Genomic DNA, 22,883 nt, shown 5'->3' with positions numbered 1-22,883 from the left:
CAACAACAAAAAACAGAGCACTAAAGAGATGCAGTCTAGTGACGTTTTGGCATACACTCTACCAATCAATAGATGTAAAGCCAGTGAAGTAAAATTACAATAATATTAGTAATCAACTAACAACACAACAGACTCACAAATGATTCCTTAAAATTGAACTGAACAATCACAAATAAAATGCAGTATCATGGTATTTGAAGTTTTCATTGAAAATTTTTTCATGAAAAATTAAAAATTAAACAGAGTATGGCTTTCTTAAAAAATAAAGGAATTGGGGAAAAGAAAGTGTTGGAAGAAAGCCAAAAAATTCTTTGACCATCATTAAAAAAAAGAGCAGCAAATAAATGCAAACCAATGGAAAGCATGGCTGCAACTTGTTAAGGGTGTTTCTGAAACACAATCATGCTCCGTGTGAGAAAACCACAAGGGTGCTTAAATGTGGACATAAGGAATGACAAAGTGAGGTCAAAACTCTCCGGCATTTGTTTTAGCTGTGTGTATCCACATAGAGGACAGCAGAGGACATCAGAGTTGCTTCTATCATGTGTTTGCCAGATGCTCACCTTGATACCAGAATCTGGAATCCAAACTGTGACCCTCAAGATGGTACAAAAGCACGCTCTCTCTCTCTCCTTCTCTCTCCTTCTCTCTCCTTCTCTCTCCTTCTCTCTCCTTCTCTCTCCTTCTCTCTCCTTCTCTCTCCTTCTCTCTCCTTCTCTCTCCTTCTCTCTCCTTCTCTCTCCTTCTCTCTCTCTCTCTCTCTCTCTCTCTCTCTCTCTCTCTCTCTCTCTCTCTCTCTCTCTCTCTCTCTCTCTCTCAGACAAGGTTTCTCTGTGTAGTTTTGGTGCCTGTCCTGGAACTCACTCCATAGACCAGGCTGGCCTCGAACTCACAGAGATCCGTCTGGCTCTGCCTCCCGAGTTCTGGGATTAAAGGCATGCACCACCACCGCCCAGCACAAAAGCACTCTTAACCACTGTGCCATTAACGCAGGCCCATCTTTGATCTTCTAAAGAAGACATTAATGCTAGAATCCTCAGATCAGAAATTTAACAAATTAACATCAATATCTAACTTACTAAATTAAAAAACTTTATACCCTTTACTTTCCTTCACCCCAAACCTCATTGAAACCAAGCAAAGCAATTGTTTGACTTTGTAGTTTATTATAAAAACTCAGTTGCTCTTGGAGCAAATTCCAAAATATAATACAGTCAGATCCAAATTTCTTTAGGAACAAATGTAGTGAAAAATTGCAGTCATGTCCTTTGACTTCATATCTTATGCCCATGAATTCAGAATTTATGCTTCTTGTTCTCACAACTTATCCTTCCTTTCCCCCATCACAACTTAAACACAATTGTCTTACTCCTTTCATGGCTTTTAAAAATGTATTGATTTGAACAAAATGTTATAGTATTGAAAAAAAACAAAAACAACAAAACTACAATATGATGCATCATAATTGCTTATTACTAAAAATAAATACAATTTGTAAAAAACAGTTGGGGATATGTTAGAATGTCTGTCAGTCCAGAATTTTCTGTGACAGAAATGCAGATACATTAATATACATACATATGTATAAACACACACATATATATACTAAACAAGTTTCATGGAGTCAAAAGTTTCACAAAGATTGTTTTAATTGGAGAAAAATGAGAAACATATTCACCAAAACCAAATTTTACATGTTCTTATTTTTGTAGAAAATGGTTGGCAGCTTGACCTTATATTTTTTACAAAGAGATCACTGTATTCATGACAGGCTATTCACAACAGCCAAGATATGGACAATTGGGATACCCATTTGTGGATGAATGGACCAAGAAGTTTGGCCTACATACATAACAGCATGGCCTCAGCCACATAAAAAGACAATGCTGTCACTGGTGGTATCACTGGGGGATGCTACACAAAATGATAAAGCACAGGAAGTTGACAATTGCATGTCTTCACTCATATTTCCTGAAGAAGTTGATGTCACAGAGGTGAGTTGTAGAGGTCACCAGAGGCAGAGAAAGGCAGAAAGACCACCCAGTTCAGGCAGCTGAGAAGAGAGGTTTCAGTGTTCTGCAGCGCAGTAGGTGACAATAATTGACACAATCTGTTGGCTATTCCAAAACAGCCAAGAGAGTAGCTTTGAATGACCATTGTTGTCACCAATGGCAGCAAAGCCTTTACCCTGGTCCACTGGCTAGACTAAGTCTGCTTCTTCACTGGCATGATCTTCAAACCCTCCTCCTTAAAGGATGCAGCCAAGAGCCTGCCAATAATCTTAGACTCTTTGATGGCAGTGAGAACAGGTGGATCTCTTCCAGAAACTTGAATTTTGTGTCTTTGACCAGGCATTCCAGGTTAATGATGGGAATACACTCCTTGTCTTCTGTTTTGCCACCACAAGCCCCCCAGCTTCCACCCCAGCCCCAACCCAGGAATATAGTCCTGAAGACCACTGCAAAAGACTGAACTAGGCCATTACAGTCTCCCAAACCTTGGTCCCCAAGTCTTTCAGGCTCTTCTGTTCGAGAGAACCATCTATTACTTGTTCTTTTTCCTGAGGAAGACATATGTTTCCATTCTTGAATTACTCATGAAGTCTTCCAACTATCTCAGAGCATAGATCCAGAAGCCTGGCACCTTTCATGACCTCCTCTGCTAGCCTCCTCTTTGAATTCTGAGCATTTGCAGTCTGGTCACTGGGATAACTCCCCAGAAGGACTTCTAAAGTCCACCCCTCTCCCTCCTTCATTTTCTTAAATTTGATTTATTTATTTTACATCATTACTTCAACCTGCCTTCTATTCTCTCCCCCCACTGCCTCTCCTTACCTCCCCTCCACCCCACCACTCCACCCCTCCTCTGTATTGGCTCAGAAAAGGGCAGGCCTTCCATGGGCATCAGCAAAGAATGGTATATTAAACTGCTATAAGAGCAAGAACCTCCCCCTGAGTTCAGGATGGGCAAGGAAATCCAGGATGAGGAGTAGATTCCCAAGAGTCAGCCAAATCACCAGGGACAGACTCTGCTCCCATTGCCAGGAGCCCCACAAATAGACCAAGATACACAATTGTTGAATACATGCAGAGGGCCTAGGTTGATCCCATACAGGCTCCCAGGTTGTTGTTTCAGACTCTGTGAGTTCCCATGAGGTAGGCTAGTCATTTCTGTGGGTTTTCCTGCATTGTCCTTGACCCCCTTGCTCCTACAATCTTTCCTTCCTCTTCTCAGGGGCCCTCCCTGAGCTTGGCCCAATGTTTGGCCATGGCTCTCTGTATCTGCTTCCATCAGTTACCAGATGAAGGCTCTTTTATGACAAGCAAGGTAATCACCAATCCTGTCACAAGGGATGGCCAGTTCAGGCTATGCATCCACTGCTGCCCGGAGTCTTAGCTGGGGCCATCCTTGTAGACTCCTGGAAGTTTTGCTTGCATCAGGCTTCTACCCTACTCCTTAAAGCCCCCCTTTCTGTCATCTCTCTCAGCATTCTACCTTCTTCCCACCCTTAACCCTATCCCTCAAGTTCCCTGCCCACCCATCCCAGTCCAACCAGGAGATCTCCTCTATTTCCCTTTCCCTGGGAGATCCATGTATCCCCTTCTTGGGCCCTCCTTGTTACCTAGCCTCTCTGGGTCTGTGGATTGTAGCATGATTATCTTTTATTTTAAAGTTAATATCTACTTATGAGTGAGTACATACCATGTTTGTCTTTCTGGGTCTGGGTTACCTCACTTGGGATTATTATTTTTTTTAGTTCCATCAATTTGCCTTCAAATTTTTTGATGTCCTTGTCCTTGTTTTTAACAGCTGAGTGGTACTCCGGTGTGCAAATGTACCACATTTTCTTCATCCATTCCTCAGATGAGGGGCATCTAGGTTGTTTCCAGGTTCTGGCTATTACAAGTAAAGCTGCTATGAACATAGCTGAACATGAGTGCTTGTGGTATGATTGAGCATCCTTTGGGTATATGCCCAAGAGTGGTATCACTGGGTCTTGAGATATATTGGTTCCCAATTTTCTGAGAAACTTCTTTATTGATTTCCAAAGTATCTGTACAAATTTGCACTCACACCAGCAAAGAAGGAGTGTTCCTCTTACTCCATATCCTCTCCAGCATAAGCTGTCATCAGTGGGTTTTTTTTTTATTATCTTAATCATTCTAACAGGTATAAGATGGAATCTCAGAGTTGTTTGATTTGCAATTCCCTGATGGCTAAGGATGATGAACATTTAAGTGTTTCTCTGTCATTTGAGATTCTTCTTTTGTGAATTCTCTGTTTACATCAGTACCTCATTTTTAAATATGTTTTTTTTAATGTCTAGTTTCTTGAGTTATTCATATATTTTGGAGATCAGTCCTCTTTGGATGTGGGGTTGGTGAAAATCTTTTCCCATTCTGTAGGTAGCCATTTTGTTCTTTGACAGTGTCCTTTGCTATGGTGGTATTTTATTTGTACTGAAATGTGATTTTAATTGTATGTTAATAAATAAAGTTGCCCTGGGGTCAGAGCTATTAGAGCCATAGCAAGAGCGTGGCGGCGGCGGTGGCGGCGGCGGCGGTGGCGGCGGCGGCGGCACATGCCTTTAATCCCAGCACTTGGTAGAAGAGCTAGGTAGATTTCTGTGTGTTCAGGGATACAGCCAGCATTGGAGACATACGCCTTTAAGACCTGGAGGGCGGTACTTATAGGCAGTGACGAGGCAGTCATGTGGTTGGGTTTACAACCAATGAGAAGGCAGAACAGAAAGGCTATTTAAAGACAGACAAACAGGAAGTAGCTCTCTTTCGGGGAAGCTAGGAGCACTGTAGGAGGTAAGATTTTAGCTCTGAGCTCTGATCCCTTGGTTTTCTCTTTTACATTGGTTCTGTGTTTCTTATTTTAATAAGACGGTTGGTTACATCTACACTTTGCCTTACAGAAGCTTTTCAGTTTCAAGAGAGCGTCTGTGTTACTGGCAATCTATTCAGAAAGTTGTCTCCTGTACCAAAGCTATTCCCCATTTTCTCTTCTATCACTTTCAGTGTAACTAGATTTATGTTGAAGTCTTTGATCCACTTGGACTTGAGTTTTTTGCAAGGTGATAGATATGGGTCTATTTGCATTCTTCTACATGCCGAGATCTGGTTATGCCAGCACTATTTGTTGAAGATGCTTTCTTTTCTCCATTGCATAGTTTTCGATTCTTTGTCAAAAATCAAGTGTCCATAGGTGTGTGGATGTATGTCTGGGTCTTTGATTTGATTCCATTTACACAATGAAGTATTACTCAGCTATTAAAAACAAGGATACCAGGAAATTTAAACGCAAATGGACAGAACTAAAAAAAAAAATTACCAAGTGAAGTAATACAGACCCAGAAAGACAAACATGGTATGTCCTCATTCATAAGTAGATATTAACTGTAAAGTAAAGGATAACCATGCTACAATTCACAGATCCAGAGAGGCTAAGTAACAAGGAGGGTCCAAGGTGGGAGGCATGGATCTCCTAGGGTAGGAGAAATAGAGGAGATCTCCTAGTTGAATTGGGGGTGGGCAGGCATGGGAACTTGAAGGATCAGGTTGGAGGTGGGCAGAAGGGTAGAATGGTGAGAGAGATGACTGGAAAGGGAGGCTTTAAGGAGCAGAGTAGATGCCTGATGCAAGGGAAACTTCCAGCAGATGTGTTGTCTACTTGAAACCTAACAAAAGAACATCTGTTTCCTTTGTGTTTTTTCTTATACCCACTGTTTATCGACACAATGTCCTGCTGTGAAATTGTGGCGAAAGAACATGACCTCATGACTTACACACCTACTAGACTGGGTCCAAATGTTACCTAACTAACTTCACATGCAGAACACAGAATTCTAGTACATTTAAACTGAGGATGTTTACATTTGTTCATCCAAATTGGATTGTACATCTAAAAGACTGTCAGCTGAGTATATGAAAAACACTATGGCTGACGATAGATGAATAAATCTGTGAGAAATTAAAAAAATGATCATCAAATGATCTGTAATTGTTTATGAATAGAAGTATGTTCATTGGACCATAGAAGAATTTTACCTTACAATTTTAAATAAACACATGATAAAAAGGCTGAGAAAGAAATCAGGGAAACAATACCCTATATAATAGCCACAAACAGTATAAAATATCCCGGGATAATTCTAACCAAGGAAGTGAAAGACCTGTATGACAAGGACCTCAAGTCTTTGAAGAAAGAAATTGGAGATTTCAGAAGATGGAAATATCCCCCATTCTCATGGATCCATAGGATTAACATAATAAAAATTGGTATCTTACCAAAAGCAATCTACAGATTCAGTGCAATCCCCATCAAAATTCCAACACAATTATTTACAGACCTTGGAAGAACAATACTAAACTTCATATGAAAAAACAAAAAAAGTCAGGATAGCTAAAACAATCCTATATAATAAAAGAATTGCTGAAGGTATCATTCATTCTATCCCTACCTAAGAATCAATTTTGATGATCATTTAAAATTTTTAACATATAATGATTTTTACCTATCTAATTGTGTCGATTTATTCTCATCCCATCCAATCTATTCAGATCATGCTAGTATCCTTGCTTTCCCACAAATACTCAAGTTCTGCTCTTACATTATAGCCTTGGATAAAGTATTTCCTCTACTTGCAACTCTCTTCAGAAGAACTTCATAAATACTTTCATTCCTTTAACTCTTTAGCACTCGGGATGTATTTTCTTGAAGACTTTTTCAAAATTTGACATGTCAACATTCCCACAAAATGTGCATCTATAAACCTCTTCTTTGATACTCTTTAAATCCCCTGTAAGACTTGTTTATTTATAGCATGCATGCAATTGCTCTATATTATGAGCATGGTCTGTACACCAGTAGAAGCATAAGCTTGATGGAGATAAGCAAGATTGCTTATTTGTTGGTACATTCCATGTACCTTAAATTTTGCTTGCCATATAGTGGATGTACAGAAATATTTCTTTAATATGGACAATATTTATTTAAAATTGTAAGGTAACCTTCTTCTGTGGTTCAATGAACATAACTTCTATTCATGAATAATTGCAAATCATTTGGCTATCATTTCTTATTGCTCTAAGATTTATTCATCTATCATAAGCCATAGTGTTTCTTGCATACTCCCATGATAGTCTTTAAATGTACAATCCAATTTGGATGGACAAATGCAAACAACCCCTGTTTTAATGTACTAGAACTTTGTGTTCTGGCATGGGAAGTTAGTTGGGTAACATTTGGACATGGTCTGGTAGGTACATAAGTCATGAGGTCATGTTCTTTGGCCACAATGTCATAGCAGGCCACTGTTTTGCTAAACCAATGGTGAGAGTAAGAAGAAACACAGAGGAAGCAGACACTGTTTTGTTAGACTTCAAGGAGATAATGTATCTCAGCAGTAACAGGTTTTCAGGCACCAAGAGAAGGCAGTTAGCACAGAGGGATCAGAGCAGTCAATGGCTGGGAAAGTAATGAAAGGAATCATAAATAATGAAACACGAATTAAACAGCCAGAGAAGGCACAAGGAATGCCTAAATTCAGTCATTGGTTATTCAGAATATTGGCAAAAAGGTGAAAGTGTGGTTGTGTGACAAAAACAGACTCGGGCTTGAGAGTCCCCATGACAAAGAAGATACTTCCTGCAAAGAAGCACCATGGATTGGTTGGGTCTACAAATTTTGGTTCCTCTTCTGAAACTAGCGACCAGCCCCCAAGCTGGCCTGCTATCAAGCTTGATATGGCATGGCATTGAGGTGGTCATAAGTTTCTGTTTTCTGAAATTATTCACCTCCTCACCACTGCTGTGTTTAGTTCTACATCAACTGTCTAACATGTCCCTGCAAAGGAGTTTGAGGAGTCAGTGCTGAGATCAACCCATTTTCTTCCTCTCATTTGCCCATCCATGCTTTCTTGGTCTGTCACATATTCAGCTACCTCTTTAAGTCTCATTTTGCATGAGACTCATTCAAATGTGGCCAGTGAGCTAGCAGTATGATAAGCGCAGTCATACAAACATATGTCCTAAGTTGATAACTGTTAGTTAATAAAAATTATTGTTTACTGACATTTCAGAATATTATGTTGTTCTTATAAGAGCTGAATCAATATTTTGGAATAAAACATTATTTTCAAAAATGTTTGAAATTTTTCTGAATATACTTTCTTGAAGTCTTTTATTATCTTGAAATGTTGCTGCATAATCCTTTGAAATAATATTGACGTCCTGAGTACAAGAACAGGAAAAAGATGTCTCAGCCTGAGACTTTTGAAAGTACTCAAATTTTGGGCATCCGTGTTGAACCAAACTCATGAAGGATTTATGTAGATAGCTCTCACAGATACATTTGATCTTTTTAGAAGCATATGGAAATGCATATTTAATTTGTCAGCACTTTGCAACTCACACCCCTTCAGAATAATTTTCAGAGTATAAATGTCTCCATATGCTAAACTCTGGTTTGTCTATTATGGTAGGAAGAAAGAAAGAAAGGAACATACATTAATTTTTTTCACTGAGCATTCTGGATTATAAAGGAGAGATTAATAGCATAATGCCCCTTACTCAAGTAATTCAGAATTAAGAAGTTTCAATTTACAATCAACTTTATATTGGAGAGATTATGGTGAAATCTTACTAGGATCATAAACCCTTTATTTAAAAAAAAGAAAAAAGAACATATCACCTGCCTAAATTGCTATGTTAAGTTTCTGAGACATCAACCAAAACTGATTGAAACAGAAAATGTTATGCAAACCAAAGGCACACCGTATCTACATAAGGCCATGAAAGTAGCAGGTAAATGAGTAATTACCACCCAAGCAAATTCCTTCTTCTTACAAAACACAAGTAGGCAAAGAGAAACTAGAGCCTGTAGGTCAGCCATTTGTTTCAAGAACTGTATTCAGAAAGTCTTGAACATACCAGCATGCCCTGGGTCTGTGAGTGATGAGGTCGTTTCCCAAGCTGCCCACAGACCAGGTGTGTGTATCCTCGTAGCAGATTTCTACCCCAGCTCTTTTGGCAATCTTAGAGAGCTGGGGGTGGGGGATGCAAGCAATTTCTAGATAATACTATATAAAATTTTAGAAAAAAAAAACCCTGCAGATTTCAAAGGTCATTTTCTGTTCAGAATTTGAAGTAATTAACACACGAGCTGAAGCTCTTTGACAAGTTTTACTTTTCAAGTCTGAAAGGATCATTGACCCTATGTTCCTTCTGAGACCCTAGACTGCAGTTTTAGAGCATAAAATAAAATGTGAGGTTCCAAAGGACTTCACCGTTCCCAAAATAATGATTATGTCATCATTATCAGTGAAGACTGATGCGCTAGCAAGAAGGGCCTCAAGGATCTTATAATGTGGATAATTACTATTTAGCTTCCTTTAACAGCTGGTATTATTTATTTCCTTAGTAGAAAGAAAACAAAATGATTAATCAAATTTATTTTTAATTGTGATCACACCTTAGTACAAATAAGTTATTTTTATCGTAACAGCTTAAATTTACCATATGGGAAAGTTATTTGGAAATTTCACACAATAAAACTGCTGAGGCTGGGGAGAAGGTTAAGTGGGTAAAGTTCTTGAAGCACAAGAATAATAAGCTGAGTTCAGATACCTAGCACCCATATAAAAGTCTGATATATCTGTGAGTGGAAAACAATGGCTGGTACTGGACCTAGCTAATTACTCAGTGCTAGTGAAATCATGGTTATTGGAGGAGAATCTACAACAACTAATTTACTAAATGCACATAATCTCTAGCAACAGTGTATAAAAATTAGTCTTTGTACCTACAGGTAAATGTAGTCTTTGCCCTCATCAAGGAAACTTCTCTCTGCAACAGATAGAGACCACTACAGAAAATCACAACCAATCAAAACACAATATTATGGAACCCAATCCCAATGGGCACCTCTATACAAAGTGATCCTGCTCCTAAGACACAGGGGACATTGTGGGAGAAGGGATGGGAACATTTTAAGAGCCTGAGGATCAAGGTGTTTGTTGTGAGATTGTGTCTACTAGTAATATCAGAAGCTACACCCATAAATTCTCACCAACATGGATGGCCAAACATGAGCTGAACAAGGAGAACACTAATAAACATGTTAAACTGGATGGGAAAAAGCCCACAAGGCCTTAACCCTACAAAAATAACTATAAGAAACTGAATAAACTGGTCATGGGAGGAGTGGTCTGCCCCACACTTGCATACCAATGGGTTGTCCAATGCCAAACATTCAGCACTAAAAACATACATACAAGTAACATTATATGAACCAAAAAGTTATATTTAGGTATATATATATATATATATATATACATATATATATATATATATGAATATTCATATATATATGAACAACAGTTAGTGAATAAAAAGGCCACTTGAAGGAAATTAGGGAGGAGTATTTGGGAAGATTTGGAGAGAGGAAAGGGAAGGAAGAATTTTATAATTACATTATAATCTCAACAATGATAATGATATAATAATAATAATAAAATAATTAGTATGACAAGGCCCAGACCATGGACAGCCATGCAACCATTAAAAAAATTCCTATAAGGCTATAAGCCTGTAGCCCCAGCCTAGGTAGGAGGAGACAGGTAGATTCCAGGGGTCTCACTGGTCAACCAGTCTAGCCAAATCAGTGAGCTCTAGTATATTATCTCTACAACCCGACAGTATTGCCTTATTGCTGAAGATTCTACTTATGTCATTGAACATGGGGAGTTCAAGCTTGTGCCTAACTAGAAGCTTTGTCCCTACTAAGTAGTATTATTCATTGTGTTGGAAAGTACTGTTTGATACCAGAGGAGAAAAGTAATAATGTCATCCAGTTTCAAGTCTTATGACCTACAATAGAGACATGTCTAGAAGATATATTAGTGTAATAGTGGCACAAATGTTATGGGAGTAAGCAATCTTTATTATATATAAGGTATACTCCATGAGATAAACTTCATGTCTGACACTGTTAATGTGGCCAAAAATTGGAGACAAGGTAGGTCAGGGATCCTAGTGGTAAACCTACTACTATTATTCTGATAAAGGAACATAGCAATAAAATGACTCCTAATGACATATTGCTGTGTCTATAGATCAGTGTATCACTCAACCCTCATCAAGGAAGCTTCTTGCACTAGATAGCAATTGATACAGAGACCCACAAATGGACAATACCCAGAGAGTGAGAGACTTGGAGCATTCAGACCCAGTTGGGATGTCATTATCAAACCCCTCCCATGAAAGATTGGAGATCTATGTGAAAGAGGAGGTTAAAAGACTGTAAGATTCAGAGGTGGTAGACAGCTCCAAGGGAACAGTGTCTTCTAGACACAATAGGACTGATGGAAATATGAACTCACAGAGATGGTAATAGCATGCACACACCTGCGCAGATTCAAATCAACCAAAAGCCCATCACTGAGAAGGAGAAGTAGACACAAATTCATGCCCCTAGCCAATAATCTATTTGCATTTGGTACCTTCTGGAAAAAGGAAAAATAGTTTTCTCCATTGGGGTGTCATGGGTATATTAACTACACTCCTAGGCAAGCCTCATGCCCAGAAGTAGTTGATCCACACAAAATGAACTTCATAAATTTTGTGCACTTCTTTTTTTGTTTTGGTATTTTTTTGGTCTTATTGGTTTTGTGTTTGTTTTCATTTATGCATTCATTTTTGAGAGAGTGAGAGAGAGAGAGAGAGAGAGAGAGAGAGAGAGAGAGAGAGAGAGAGAGAGAGAGAGAGAGAGAGAGAATTAGTAGTTAGTGAGGTGGGAAGGATTTTGGAGGAGTTGGGGGAAAGGAATGATGAAAAAAAATAAGGTTGAAGATTGACAGAAGGAAACACCAAATTTTGACCTCCAGTTTTCTGGATAAGCTTAGCTACTCTCCCCCCCCTCTCATACACACACCACCTTGCCATTGAGGGAAATAATAATTTTGTAATGACTGATCTTAAATCTTAATAATTTATGAGCAAAAACAGAGTTGGTTATATATCATGATTCCATAGGTAAATTTTCTGAAAGAAACATGTCTGATTTTGGACTCCCATATACTTACAAGTTGAGGCCTAACTCTGAGGACAGATGTAACTAACTTGTTCAGAACTGGTAACTTAAAATAATCCTGATTTTACTATTGCTTATACTTTCTAAAATATTAAAGAATGAGGATAAAGGGCAATCTGATTATAGTGAGGCAGGTTTAAAATGTTAAGCCAATAACACTTCCATAAAGGTGCCAGTGAACGGAATAAAAAGAAAAGAGTCCCTTGATATAAACTTAAGGAATGTCATTTAAACAATTCTTTGTTCCTTTTATTCCTCCTTAAATGGATGGAATTTGTGGAGTGACTCTCTCTTATAGATAACTGGATAAAGGTAATCATGTAGTTAATATTGCATTCTGTTTGACAGGGGAATAGATGCTTTACATTCTTCCTCCCCTGGTCTGAGGTTAGACCAAGCAGCCCCAAGTTAGTTACGAGTCTTCACTTCAATGGCAACACCAGCCATTACTTACAAGTTGGCTTGGGACACATATTCTACCTTGGTGTTGTCTGTCATTTAAATCAATTACAATGATTGTTTAAGTGGTATCTTCCCAAATGAACTATAACATTTTTTAATTTCCATCAGAAAGAATGTTTACTTTCTTGAGTGCTCTTCTCAGTGACACACAGCTGTAATGCCTGCACTGAGGCAGAAGGATCACAAGTTCAACACCAGCCTAGACTATACAGCAAGAACATTTTATATTAATAAAGAGGTTTTCACGGTAATCTACAGATTCAACACAATCCCCATCAAAATTCCAGCACAATTCTTCACAGATCTTGGAAGGGCAATTTTCAGCTTCATATGAAAAAAAAAACCCCAGGATAACTAAAAAAACAATTCTGAATAATAAAAGAACCGCAGGAGGTTTCACCATCCCTAATTTCAAGTTGTACTACAGAGCTATTGTACTAAAAACAGCATTGAATTGGTGCAAAAACAGATACATCAATCAGTGGAATAGAATTGAAGACACACACACACACACACACACACACACACACACACACACACACACACACCTGATATTTGATAAAGAAGCTGCAATATACACTTGAAATAGAAAGTATCTTCAACAACTAGTGCTGGTCAAACTGGACAGCTGCATGTAGAAGAATCCAAAGAGATCTATCCTTATCACTCTGTATGAATCAAAGACCTCAACATGAAACCAGATAAACTGAACCTGATAGAAGAGAACGTGGGCAATATCTTTGAACTCATTGGCATAGGAGAAGACTTTCTGAACAGAGAAGTGTTAGCATAGTCCCTAAGATAAATAATTTATAACTTCATGAAACTGAAAGGCTCTTATACACCAAAAGACACTCTCATTTAGATAAAGGGGCAGCCTATAGAACAGGAAAAGATTTTTACCAACTACACATCTGACAGAGTGCTAATATCCAAAATTATATAAAGAGCTTTAAAAAAGCTAGAGCCGGGTGTGGTGGCGCACGCCTTTAATCCTAGCACTTGGGAGGCAGAGGCAGGCGGATCTCTGTGAGTTCGAGGCCAGCCTGGGCTACCAAGTGAGCTCCAGGAAAGGCGCAAAGCTACACAGAGAAACCCTGTCTCGAAAAAAAAAAAACAAAAAAAAAATAAATAAAAAAATAAAAAAGCTAGCTATCAAAACTATCTCTCCCCATATTCCTTCCTGCCCCTCCTTCGCTCTCCCTCTCCACTTCATCCACCTGTTTTAATCCTGCTCGATTTCTCTATGTCCAATGAGTTGTATAAACATTATCTTCAGCAGTATGGGCTTGCCATCAGTTTGTGAAGAGGAAACTATAGTCTTTGCAACAATCTGGGTTATTTGTGGATTCCCATTGGAACCCATTTTCAAATAACGCAATTAGATGTAACCCAATCCTGCTACTGGAAGCTTCATTTAGTAACAAGAAATATCCAGTTGTCACTCTGTCTCTTGATTATTTGGTGATTTCATTTAGATCACCTTCATACATGTATATATTTTAGGAAACCTAATACAGTAAAAAAAGAAATCGAGCTGTTGCCTACATAGAGTCTTCACCCCTAGGTGCTAGAGTCTTGGGTGCAGGAAGGTACTCTATGCTATCAAAAGAGAAATGTAAACATCAAGCCAGCCATAAACCCTTTGGTCTACAATGGTATACTACCTGCAAGATATGCTAATGCAATGGTGGCACAAAACTTCTAGGAATAGCCAACTAATATCTATTTTGACTTAAGGCTCACTCACAAGATGGAACTCATACCTGATGCTGATTGGCTCAAGGACCTGAGACTAGCTATCTAAGGGACCTTGGGAAATACTAAGTACTAATGGTCTAAAAAAAGTGGGGAGGGATAAAATGACTCTTAATGATATTCTACTATAGTTGTAGATCAGTGCCTTGCTCAGCCATCATGGCCAAGCTTCCTCCAGCAGCAGATGGGAACAAATACAGTGACCCACAGCCAGACAATATGCAGAGAATAAAAGACCTTGGGATACATTCCTAAATGGGATGGGTCAATCAAATCCTTCCCCTTAGTGTTCACAGAACCCTCTTGAAGAGAAGGCAGAAAGAGCAGAAAGAGTTCAAGCGTCAGAGGTGATAGAGGACACCAAGAAAACAAATCATCAGTACCAACACAGAGATTGAAACAACATACATAGGGCCTTCATGGGTCTGCACCCTAACCCAGAATCACTCTCCAATTGATAACTATGGTGGTATTTTATTTGTACTGAAATGTGATTTTAATTGTATGTTAATAAATAAAGTTGCCCGGGGGGTCAGAGCTAATAGCAAGCTATAGCAGAGCTGGGCATTCATGGCACACACCTTTAATCCCAGCACTTGGAAGGCAGAGCTAGGTAGATCTCTGTGTGTTCAAGGATACAGCCAGCATTGGAGACACACACCTTTAATCTCAATACCATAGAAGACCTGGAAGTCTCTACAGACAGGCAATGACAAGGCAGTCATGTGTTTGGGTTTACAACCAATGAGAAGGCAGAACAGAAAGACTAAATAAAGACAAACACACAGGAAGTAGGTCTTTTTCAGAGAGGTCTCTTGGCTGAAGAGGCTAGCTGCAGGGTAAGGCTCTTAGCTCTGATCTCTTGGCTTTCTTCTTTGCATTGGTTCTTTGTTTCTTATCTAATAAGACGGTTGGTTACATCTACAGATAACCACTTCTAAATGAAAGTTTCGTTTCCTCCAAGTGCTGTGGAATGCCATTCTGCATGCTGTGAATGTGTGTTGCTCAGATTGGTTGATAAATAAAATGCTGATTGGTCAGTAGCCAGGCAGGAAGTATAGGTGAGATACGCAGACAAGGAGAATTCTGGGAAGAGGAAGACTGAGTCAGGAGTTGCCAGCCAGACACAGAGGAAGCAAGATGACAAGGCAGAACTGAGAAAAGGTACTGAGCCATGTGGCTAAACATTAATAAGAATTATGGGTTAATTTAAATGTAAGAGCTAGTCAGCAATAAGCGTGAGCTAAGGGCCAAGTAGTTTTAATTAATATAAGCCTCTGTGTACTTACTTGGGGGACGCAAGTGGGAGAGATTTGGCGGGACCACCAGCAGGCCAGGATACAGGAAAACTTTCAACTACATGCAAGGGAATCTTACTGGGGAATAAACTACTCTTAATGGTAGGCTGCATGTCCAGCAGTAGATGGCCATCAGAAAACAAAGTCAGCATCAGCTTTGGATGTTCCCTGTCTCATAATATGATGTCAGCGTTTTTCCTTTTTTTTTAAAAAAAAAGTATCTTATTTTTTAAATTTTATTTATGTATATTTTTTCTTCTTTCTTTTTTACCTTATAGATTCCATTATATATATTGGCTTTCAGTTTAGTGTTTTTCTGGGATTCCTGTGTGTGGAAACAAGTGGGTCTCTGTTTCTTGTGACTTCTCTTGGGTTCTTTTTCTTATATTGCTTGTTTTGTCCTATTCCAATGTGTTAGTTTTATCTTGTTTTTATTATATTAGTATCTCTTGGGAATCTGTTTTCTTATGAAAGATAGAAAGAGAGTAAATTCAGATTGGGGAGGGGGAGTTTGAAAAGGAACTAGGAAAGTAGAGCAAGGGGAAACACAATTCAAGACACACTATATGAGAAAGAAATCTATTTTTAGTCAAAGAAAAATGAGGCTTTTGCATAAAAATACTTGCAGGTTGTATTTATGCTTCATTTTAACCCACTCAGTATTATTCCATTTACATGACTAAGCACTGAGAACTTAGATGGGTACTCGGGTAGGAATAAGATACATAGTAAGCTTTGCCATATTTAATTATTGAGTTGGAAATACAAATTAATATCTGTACATATTTATACTTCCACAACACACATATGTATGTAAAGACACTGGAATTCTTTATCCTTTGATGACAAACTGAGCAAATATCTTTTGAAATAAATTTTAAATGTAATGGAGAAAGTATTTAAGTATCTATTGAAGTGTTACCTTAAAATAAGTACATGAAAATACCGGAGAGATGGCTCATCAGTTAAGAGCACTGGCTGTTCCTGCAGAGAACTGAAGTTCAGTTCCCCGCACCTGCATGGCAGCTTACCACCATCTATAACTCCAATTTCAGGTGATCTAATGCCCTCTTCTGGCCTCTGTAGCTACTAGGCACTCATATGTAGCACTGACAAACACTCATATATGTGAAACAAAAATAAATAGATAAAAAATTATGAAGTTGAAAATTATGAAAAGTTTCAGTTTAGAATCTGATAAATTTGAAATAGAAATGATACCATTTGAAATAATTATTTTGTTTTTAATTTCCATATGTACTGGTGCTTTTTGAGCATGTATATCTGTGCACCACATGTGGATCTGATGACCTCAGAGGCCAGAACAGGGTGGGGGAGTCACCTGGGATTCGAATTACCAACAGCTGTGAATCATGTGCACCTGCTGGTATTCGAATCTGGATCCTCTGAACCAATAGCCAGTGCTCTTAGCTGCTGAGTCATTCCTCCAGCCCTAGAAAACAAATTTTGAAAAGAACAAACAATACATCCATTGTTTATTTTTGGTCTGTATTTTGAGTCAGTAATGATGGTGGTAAAATACAATCCCCTTTATACAAGGTTTAACTCTTTACAAAGGATCTTAGAGATTTTTTAACAATTATTTTCTCTAAAATCCTTAATATTTCAGTTATTTGATTTAAGATTATTATCAGATTTCTTCAACTATCTATGCTAGCAGCTCTAACTATGGCATATTCTTGCCCATGATTAGGAATCAACAGTTTTTCAACTTTATTCACATTGTGACTCTCTGGAAAGATCTTACTTTTAATATTCAGTATGCTTTTGCTGTATCTTCTCTTATTTATGATGAAACTACACAAAGTAATTTACAGAATTGGATGCCAATTTAGTTGAGGAAGGATGTTCAAGTGAGGACTAATTTTATGAGGGTGGTTGATGAGTGAACATCTTTTCTTGTAGGAAAATCTTTGTTTTCTTACATCACTGTATTGTGTTCAACACTGGGTACTATTTGCATAATGAGAAACTCACAATTTGCAATTTGATGATAATAATGGCTAGCCATGGAAATTTTTTCTTCCAAGAATGTGTGGTTAAAATTATCTCCAGGGCTGAACTAGTCCTACACTTGCACCTTCCTCTGCAACCTCTCCTCTTTGTTATAGGAGCATTTGCATATGGAGGCATTATGCAGAAGCAACAGAGGCTTTGGTAAGTAGTGAGTCAGAAGGGATCACTAAGAAACTAAAGCAAGGTTTCCATTTTAGATAAGGTTTGGGGCATGTCTCTGGATGTATGTAGATATAGGAAACATCAAATCGATGTTGGGTGAAGCATGGTATAAGCTTATATGTTTTGTTAAGTCTTTTGGTAGGACATTTTCATGCATATGTTTATTCTTCACTGGACTTCTCTGAGAATCATTTTATGTGCATAATAAGTGCTGAAACAATGATACTAACCTGTGCTTCTGAGATCTAAAATTTGTTGTAACCATTCACTAAGTTAGACAGACTGTTTTAACTTGCAAACTATCTGTAGCAATAAAGAGGGGGAAAGCCCTTAATAAAGTTTTTAAAATGTCATCTATATTTAAAATCTTCAATCAAATGACTGTAAGTTGTTATGAAAATGTGTTGACACGAATTAGAAATTAGAGAATTCGCATCAAAATTATCAGTCGGCATCATTCTGGGCCAATTAAAATGCTCACAAATTTATTCCAAGAGAAATGAACATTTCAGGAGATCAAACATAATGGGGGTGTTTGGAGATCTGCTGAATCAGAGTGCAAATAAGGGACAACAACATTGAGCACTAGGATCTCACTGACTAAGGTTAACATTGTGAGCAGAAATCATCTTTCTGCACATCCAATCAAAGCAGAATATCCATTTTCATAAAAGTAGGTTGGGTGCTGAATATTGAATTACAGCCATGGGATCTTGCAGAAAAAAATAAAACTTTTCATAGAATTCAGGTATTATTGGAATTCCTAAATCAAAAGGGCAAACATTATACATTATCATGGACCATATGAAATAGAAAGGTGACATTTGTAAAGCTAACACAAAGTCAAGGTCATTTGAACACTGCTGTTTGCCAAACATTTCTGATTATTAAGCCTTTGCAATTAAAAGACTCCTTTCATATTTTTTTATGTTTGCTTAGAAAGGCATGTACAATATATACACATATATATTAAGTGAAGTTATACCACATGGAGTGGTAATGTTCCCCCTTGAGAACCAGCCATAGGAAACCTCCCTTCAAGTTTTTGTTCAGGAGGGTCCGAAAGACTTTCCAAACAATTTCAGCTACTGCTGTTGTCTCAGTTGCCTCCCAGAACTTGAAAGTAAGACCTGTTGGTGAAGAAACCACTTCAGATATAGTACTTGAAAGAATCAAGTTGGAATGGACTTAGAAAGCCCGTCCCTGAGGACTAGCTCTCATGGTATCTAGCGATGTTATTAAATAAGCTACCAAGAGAGGGCAACAACCAATAGTCCCACCCAGGTATCCTTATACCTTCAGATAAGAGTAAACCCTCACCCTTCATCAAAGAAAATTCTCTTTGTAGTGCATGGAGATCCATATAGAAAGAAAGACACAACTGGTCAAAATGCAAAGAACAACTGACTGTGGGGAGCCAAGCCCCAATTTGATATATCAACAACAGAGCAAGATGTGCGTGATGACAACCCCAATTAACATGCCAGTGTGGATATGGGAGGGAGACCTCCAGATGTAGAACTGTAGATAAATAATGGCTGCTGAGAGAGGGAGAATTAGTTTTCTCTTGCGACAAAGCCCCCTGACAGGTTATCCAATATTGAGTGGTCAGCCCTAAACCTATACATGTATGAGCAACACTAAACGGACTCAGTAGGCTATGTATATATACGTATATATAGCAATAATAATGAGTGAGTAGGTAAAAAAACATGGGGGGCATGTGAAGAATTGGAGGGTAAAGGAAGGGAAGGCAGTGATGTAAATACAAGACTTACATTTGAAACGTTCAAAGAATTTAAATTAAAATATATTCCCATGGCAGTTATTAACTTTGTAGATTGAGCTGCAATCCACCTGAAATATCTATTGAGGGATTCCCAATATGTAATTCATTCATAGCAGTCCTAATATATCATAATTATTAAGTAGGAGAGGTTAAAATGTGACGTTGCTCTGAGAAAGGGTGATGTTGAACTAGAAGGTGGTGAGATTGCTTGAGTTCTGACCTTTCCACAGTAGATTGCCTATGCCCTCTAATATTTTCATTCTTTTCATGCACAAACTCCTCAGAAATATCTTATATCATTAGCTATGGACAAGGTCCAACAAGCACTTTCTAACAAAAAAGGGACTAAAATTCTTGGTATAGATACAATGCATCCATCACTGATGGAAATACTGCATCAAAAACAATGCAAAGTTATATAGCAAATGCTAACTTTCTAGAATTTGCTTCATTTCCTGTGATTCATTCCACACCAGATGGACTATCCATTTCTGCAAGGCAGTCCTTTTCACATCCATGCTGAATATCTAAAATTTCTCTAACCATACACCTGAAATTCCCCCATACCTTTACTCCCACCTACATTCTGTTCTTACCTTTTTTAAGGCATTGATTATCAGACTGCTGCAATGTACATTGTGATAAAAGATTTAAAAAAAGATTGTGGTGTGTGTGTGTGTGTGTGTGTGTGTGTGTGTGTGTGTGTGTATGAAAATATCTGGTAAAGGCGAATGGTAATGACTGTTTATTAATTTGAAATAACATCTTCAACCACTAGATGTCAGCCTTTTCAAGCAACAAAGCTGACTTTGCTGTATGTCAAGTTTGTTAGCCTTTAGATCCTTGCATTTGAATTGAGGCTGTTCACATGGCTCTCAGATACAATAATTAATAATTTAATAACAAAAAACTCTGCAGTCCTATGCAAATGGAGATGGTATAGGCATTAGAAGATTTATTAAACACAGTTAACTAACTGAAACCTCAGACCTAACAACTGAAATATGATTGTTAATTGGCAATAGAATTAGCACACTTTTGAAATTCAAGTTATATGTGGTCTTTGCATGATAATTACTATTTAAAAGGAAACAGCTTTTCATTTCAGTACAACTTTACTGGACACCACTGCCGTTTATGGGATCAGTCTAATTCAGCTTTCTATTTTGACATTTCCAATATTTGTTCTTGCTCTAATGTTTTCCTGAAGATGCTGCTTGATTGGCAGATGAACAAAGAAAGAAAACACACTACAGAGCACACTGTGAAGCTTCAGTGAAGCGTTAGGCCTCTCATCGCAGACAAGAGCAGATCACCGGGAATAGCTTACGCTGCTCTTGCGAAAATCTGCAACATCCCACGCCTACAGAGCTCTAAGTCCCTAACACAAATTAACACATGATCCTGGGTTTGGAAGAGGGAAATCAGGTTAGAAACAGGAAGCCCTAGAGTTAGTCATTCTGACATCACTTGGAAAGAAGCTTTAAGGACACAAAGAAATGAACAACAGACCAAACAGCAAAAGCCAGTCTCTTGTAATGCAGCTTTGCTAGTTAAGCCTGATTTAAGCCCATCCACATGCCAAGCTGACTAGCTAAAATGCAGTACATCACAATATAATCTTTCAAAAACCTTAAACCACAGCTTATACAAATACAAAGTAAGCATCAAAGGAGCTCCCTTTCCGGTGTAGTTGACACACCTGTAATGAATGAGACACTCAGGAGCTGAGCTAGACTATTCTGACTTCCCGGCCAGCATGGGCTTCACAATCTGCCTCAGAACAGGCTAGCCTGGGCTATATATACAGTCTGCCTCATAAATCTCAAAATGGAGAGGAGGAAGGGAGGGAGGAGAAAACAGTAGGCTATAAGGCCAGTGGGAGAGAGAATTTGGGGAATGGAAATTCAGTCAGCTCTTCCAAAGTCCACTGAAACTGATGACAGTCAAGAATGATTTGATATCCTAGAAGGTCAGAAACCATAAACTTTGGAGTTATCTCTCTTGCTGGAGAATTTATGCTTTTGATTGGGCAAAATGCTACATGTTCACTGGGAGCCAATAACGTAACCAGGGGGTAGTATTAAAGAAGTCCTAAAGATTAAGTGTCAAAAAATGTCCTAATTTTTAGAAATGTCACCTAGTTTTATTCATTCTGAAACTTTGAATATATTTATGTAGCCCTATATGAATTTATGATATATAATAAAATTAAGTGGCAGCATTTAATGCCTTAGGATACATCAAACTATTTTTTTCTCACTAAACTTGTGTATGCAATAGAGGCAGATATGATTTCCTTTAGGGGAAGTGCATTGACAGTGCAGGAATAATCTTAAAGTTGCACACCAGCAAGAGAGTATAATTTAGGGAGTCTACAGAACGCAGTGCAGAAGAGCATCCTCACCCCCTCCTTCTCCTCCGTCATTGCAAGGGAAATTAAGGGCAACGCACCTCTGCTGGGAGGTCGGAGCTTAACTCCTAGCATGGCCTAAAGCACATATAAATTACTTCCTCCTCTGTCCCTCTGTAACCAGTTTGCCCTTCAATGTGATATCACACATCAGATCGTCGATCCCAATTTAAATAACAGAGTATGAGAAATGGCTGAGAAGGTTACTCATCACACAAAAGTCATAAATACCTTGTCTGTCAACTATGTAGAAAGAAACTAAACTGGCTCAAATGGTAGCCACCTTTTATGTGTGTGTATTGTACGTGCTTGCATGTTCCTGTGCATGTGTTCAGACGTATGCCATGGCGCACATGTGGGGAGGTCAGAGAACAACCTTGGATATTTACTTTATTGTTCACTGTGACATATGCCAGCCAGGCTAGCTGGCTTGGGAACTTCTGGAGACAATCTTGTTTGTGTTTGTCATTATACCACAGGCAGGCTGATATTATCATATGTGTGCAAACACATCTGGGTTTTTATGGTTCTGAGAATACAAACGCTGGTCTTCATGATTGAGCGAGTACATTGTCTACTGAGCTGTCTACCCAGTGAGGGCGATGCCTCATTTTATAAAATGCCTGTTCTGCAAGCGTGAGGACCTGGGTTCAGATCCCTACCACCTATTTAGAAGTTTAGAAGTGATAGTCCACACCTGTAAACCTAGGCTTGTGGGGCAGAGATAAGGGGGTCTTGGGAACTTGCTCACCATCTAGCCTTGCCAAATCAGTGAGCTCCATGTTCACTGAAAGACCTTGTCTCAAAATTTAAGGTGGAGAGCAACTGAAAGAGACCCGAAATCAACATTTGGCCTTTACATCTA

At 38.5% G+C, this 22,883-nt stretch overlaps 1 protein-coding gene across 5 annotated transcripts in view; it reads right to left on the bottom strand.

The window, feature by feature from the left end:
• Kynu (kynureninase) overlaps positions 1-22,883 on the bottom strand; it is a 139,115-nt gene that overhangs the window by 27,845 nt on the left and 88,387 nt on the right. Inside the window, exon 11 of one of the 5 annotated variants that reach the window (XM_076569378.1) lies at positions 11,718-17,070. The exons of 3 other annotated variants lie outside the window; for them this stretch is intronic. In XM_076569378.1, coding sequence (XP_076425493.1) covers positions 16,989-17,070 — 82 coding nt within the window. In that variant the 3' untranslated portion in view covers positions 11,718-16,988. One more of the 5 variants, XM_076569379.1, reaches the window with a different exon arrangement.

The sequence above is a fragment of the Peromyscus maniculatus genome, chromosome 4 (assembly GCF_049852395.1).
Source record: "Peromyscus maniculatus bairdii isolate BWxNUB_F1_BW_parent chromosome 4, HU_Pman_BW_mat_3.1, whole genome shotgun sequence".
Lineage (NCBI taxonomy): Eukaryota > Metazoa > Chordata > Mammalia > Rodentia > Cricetidae > Peromyscus > Peromyscus maniculatus.
This window is presented reverse-complemented; position numbering and strand designations above follow the sequence as displayed.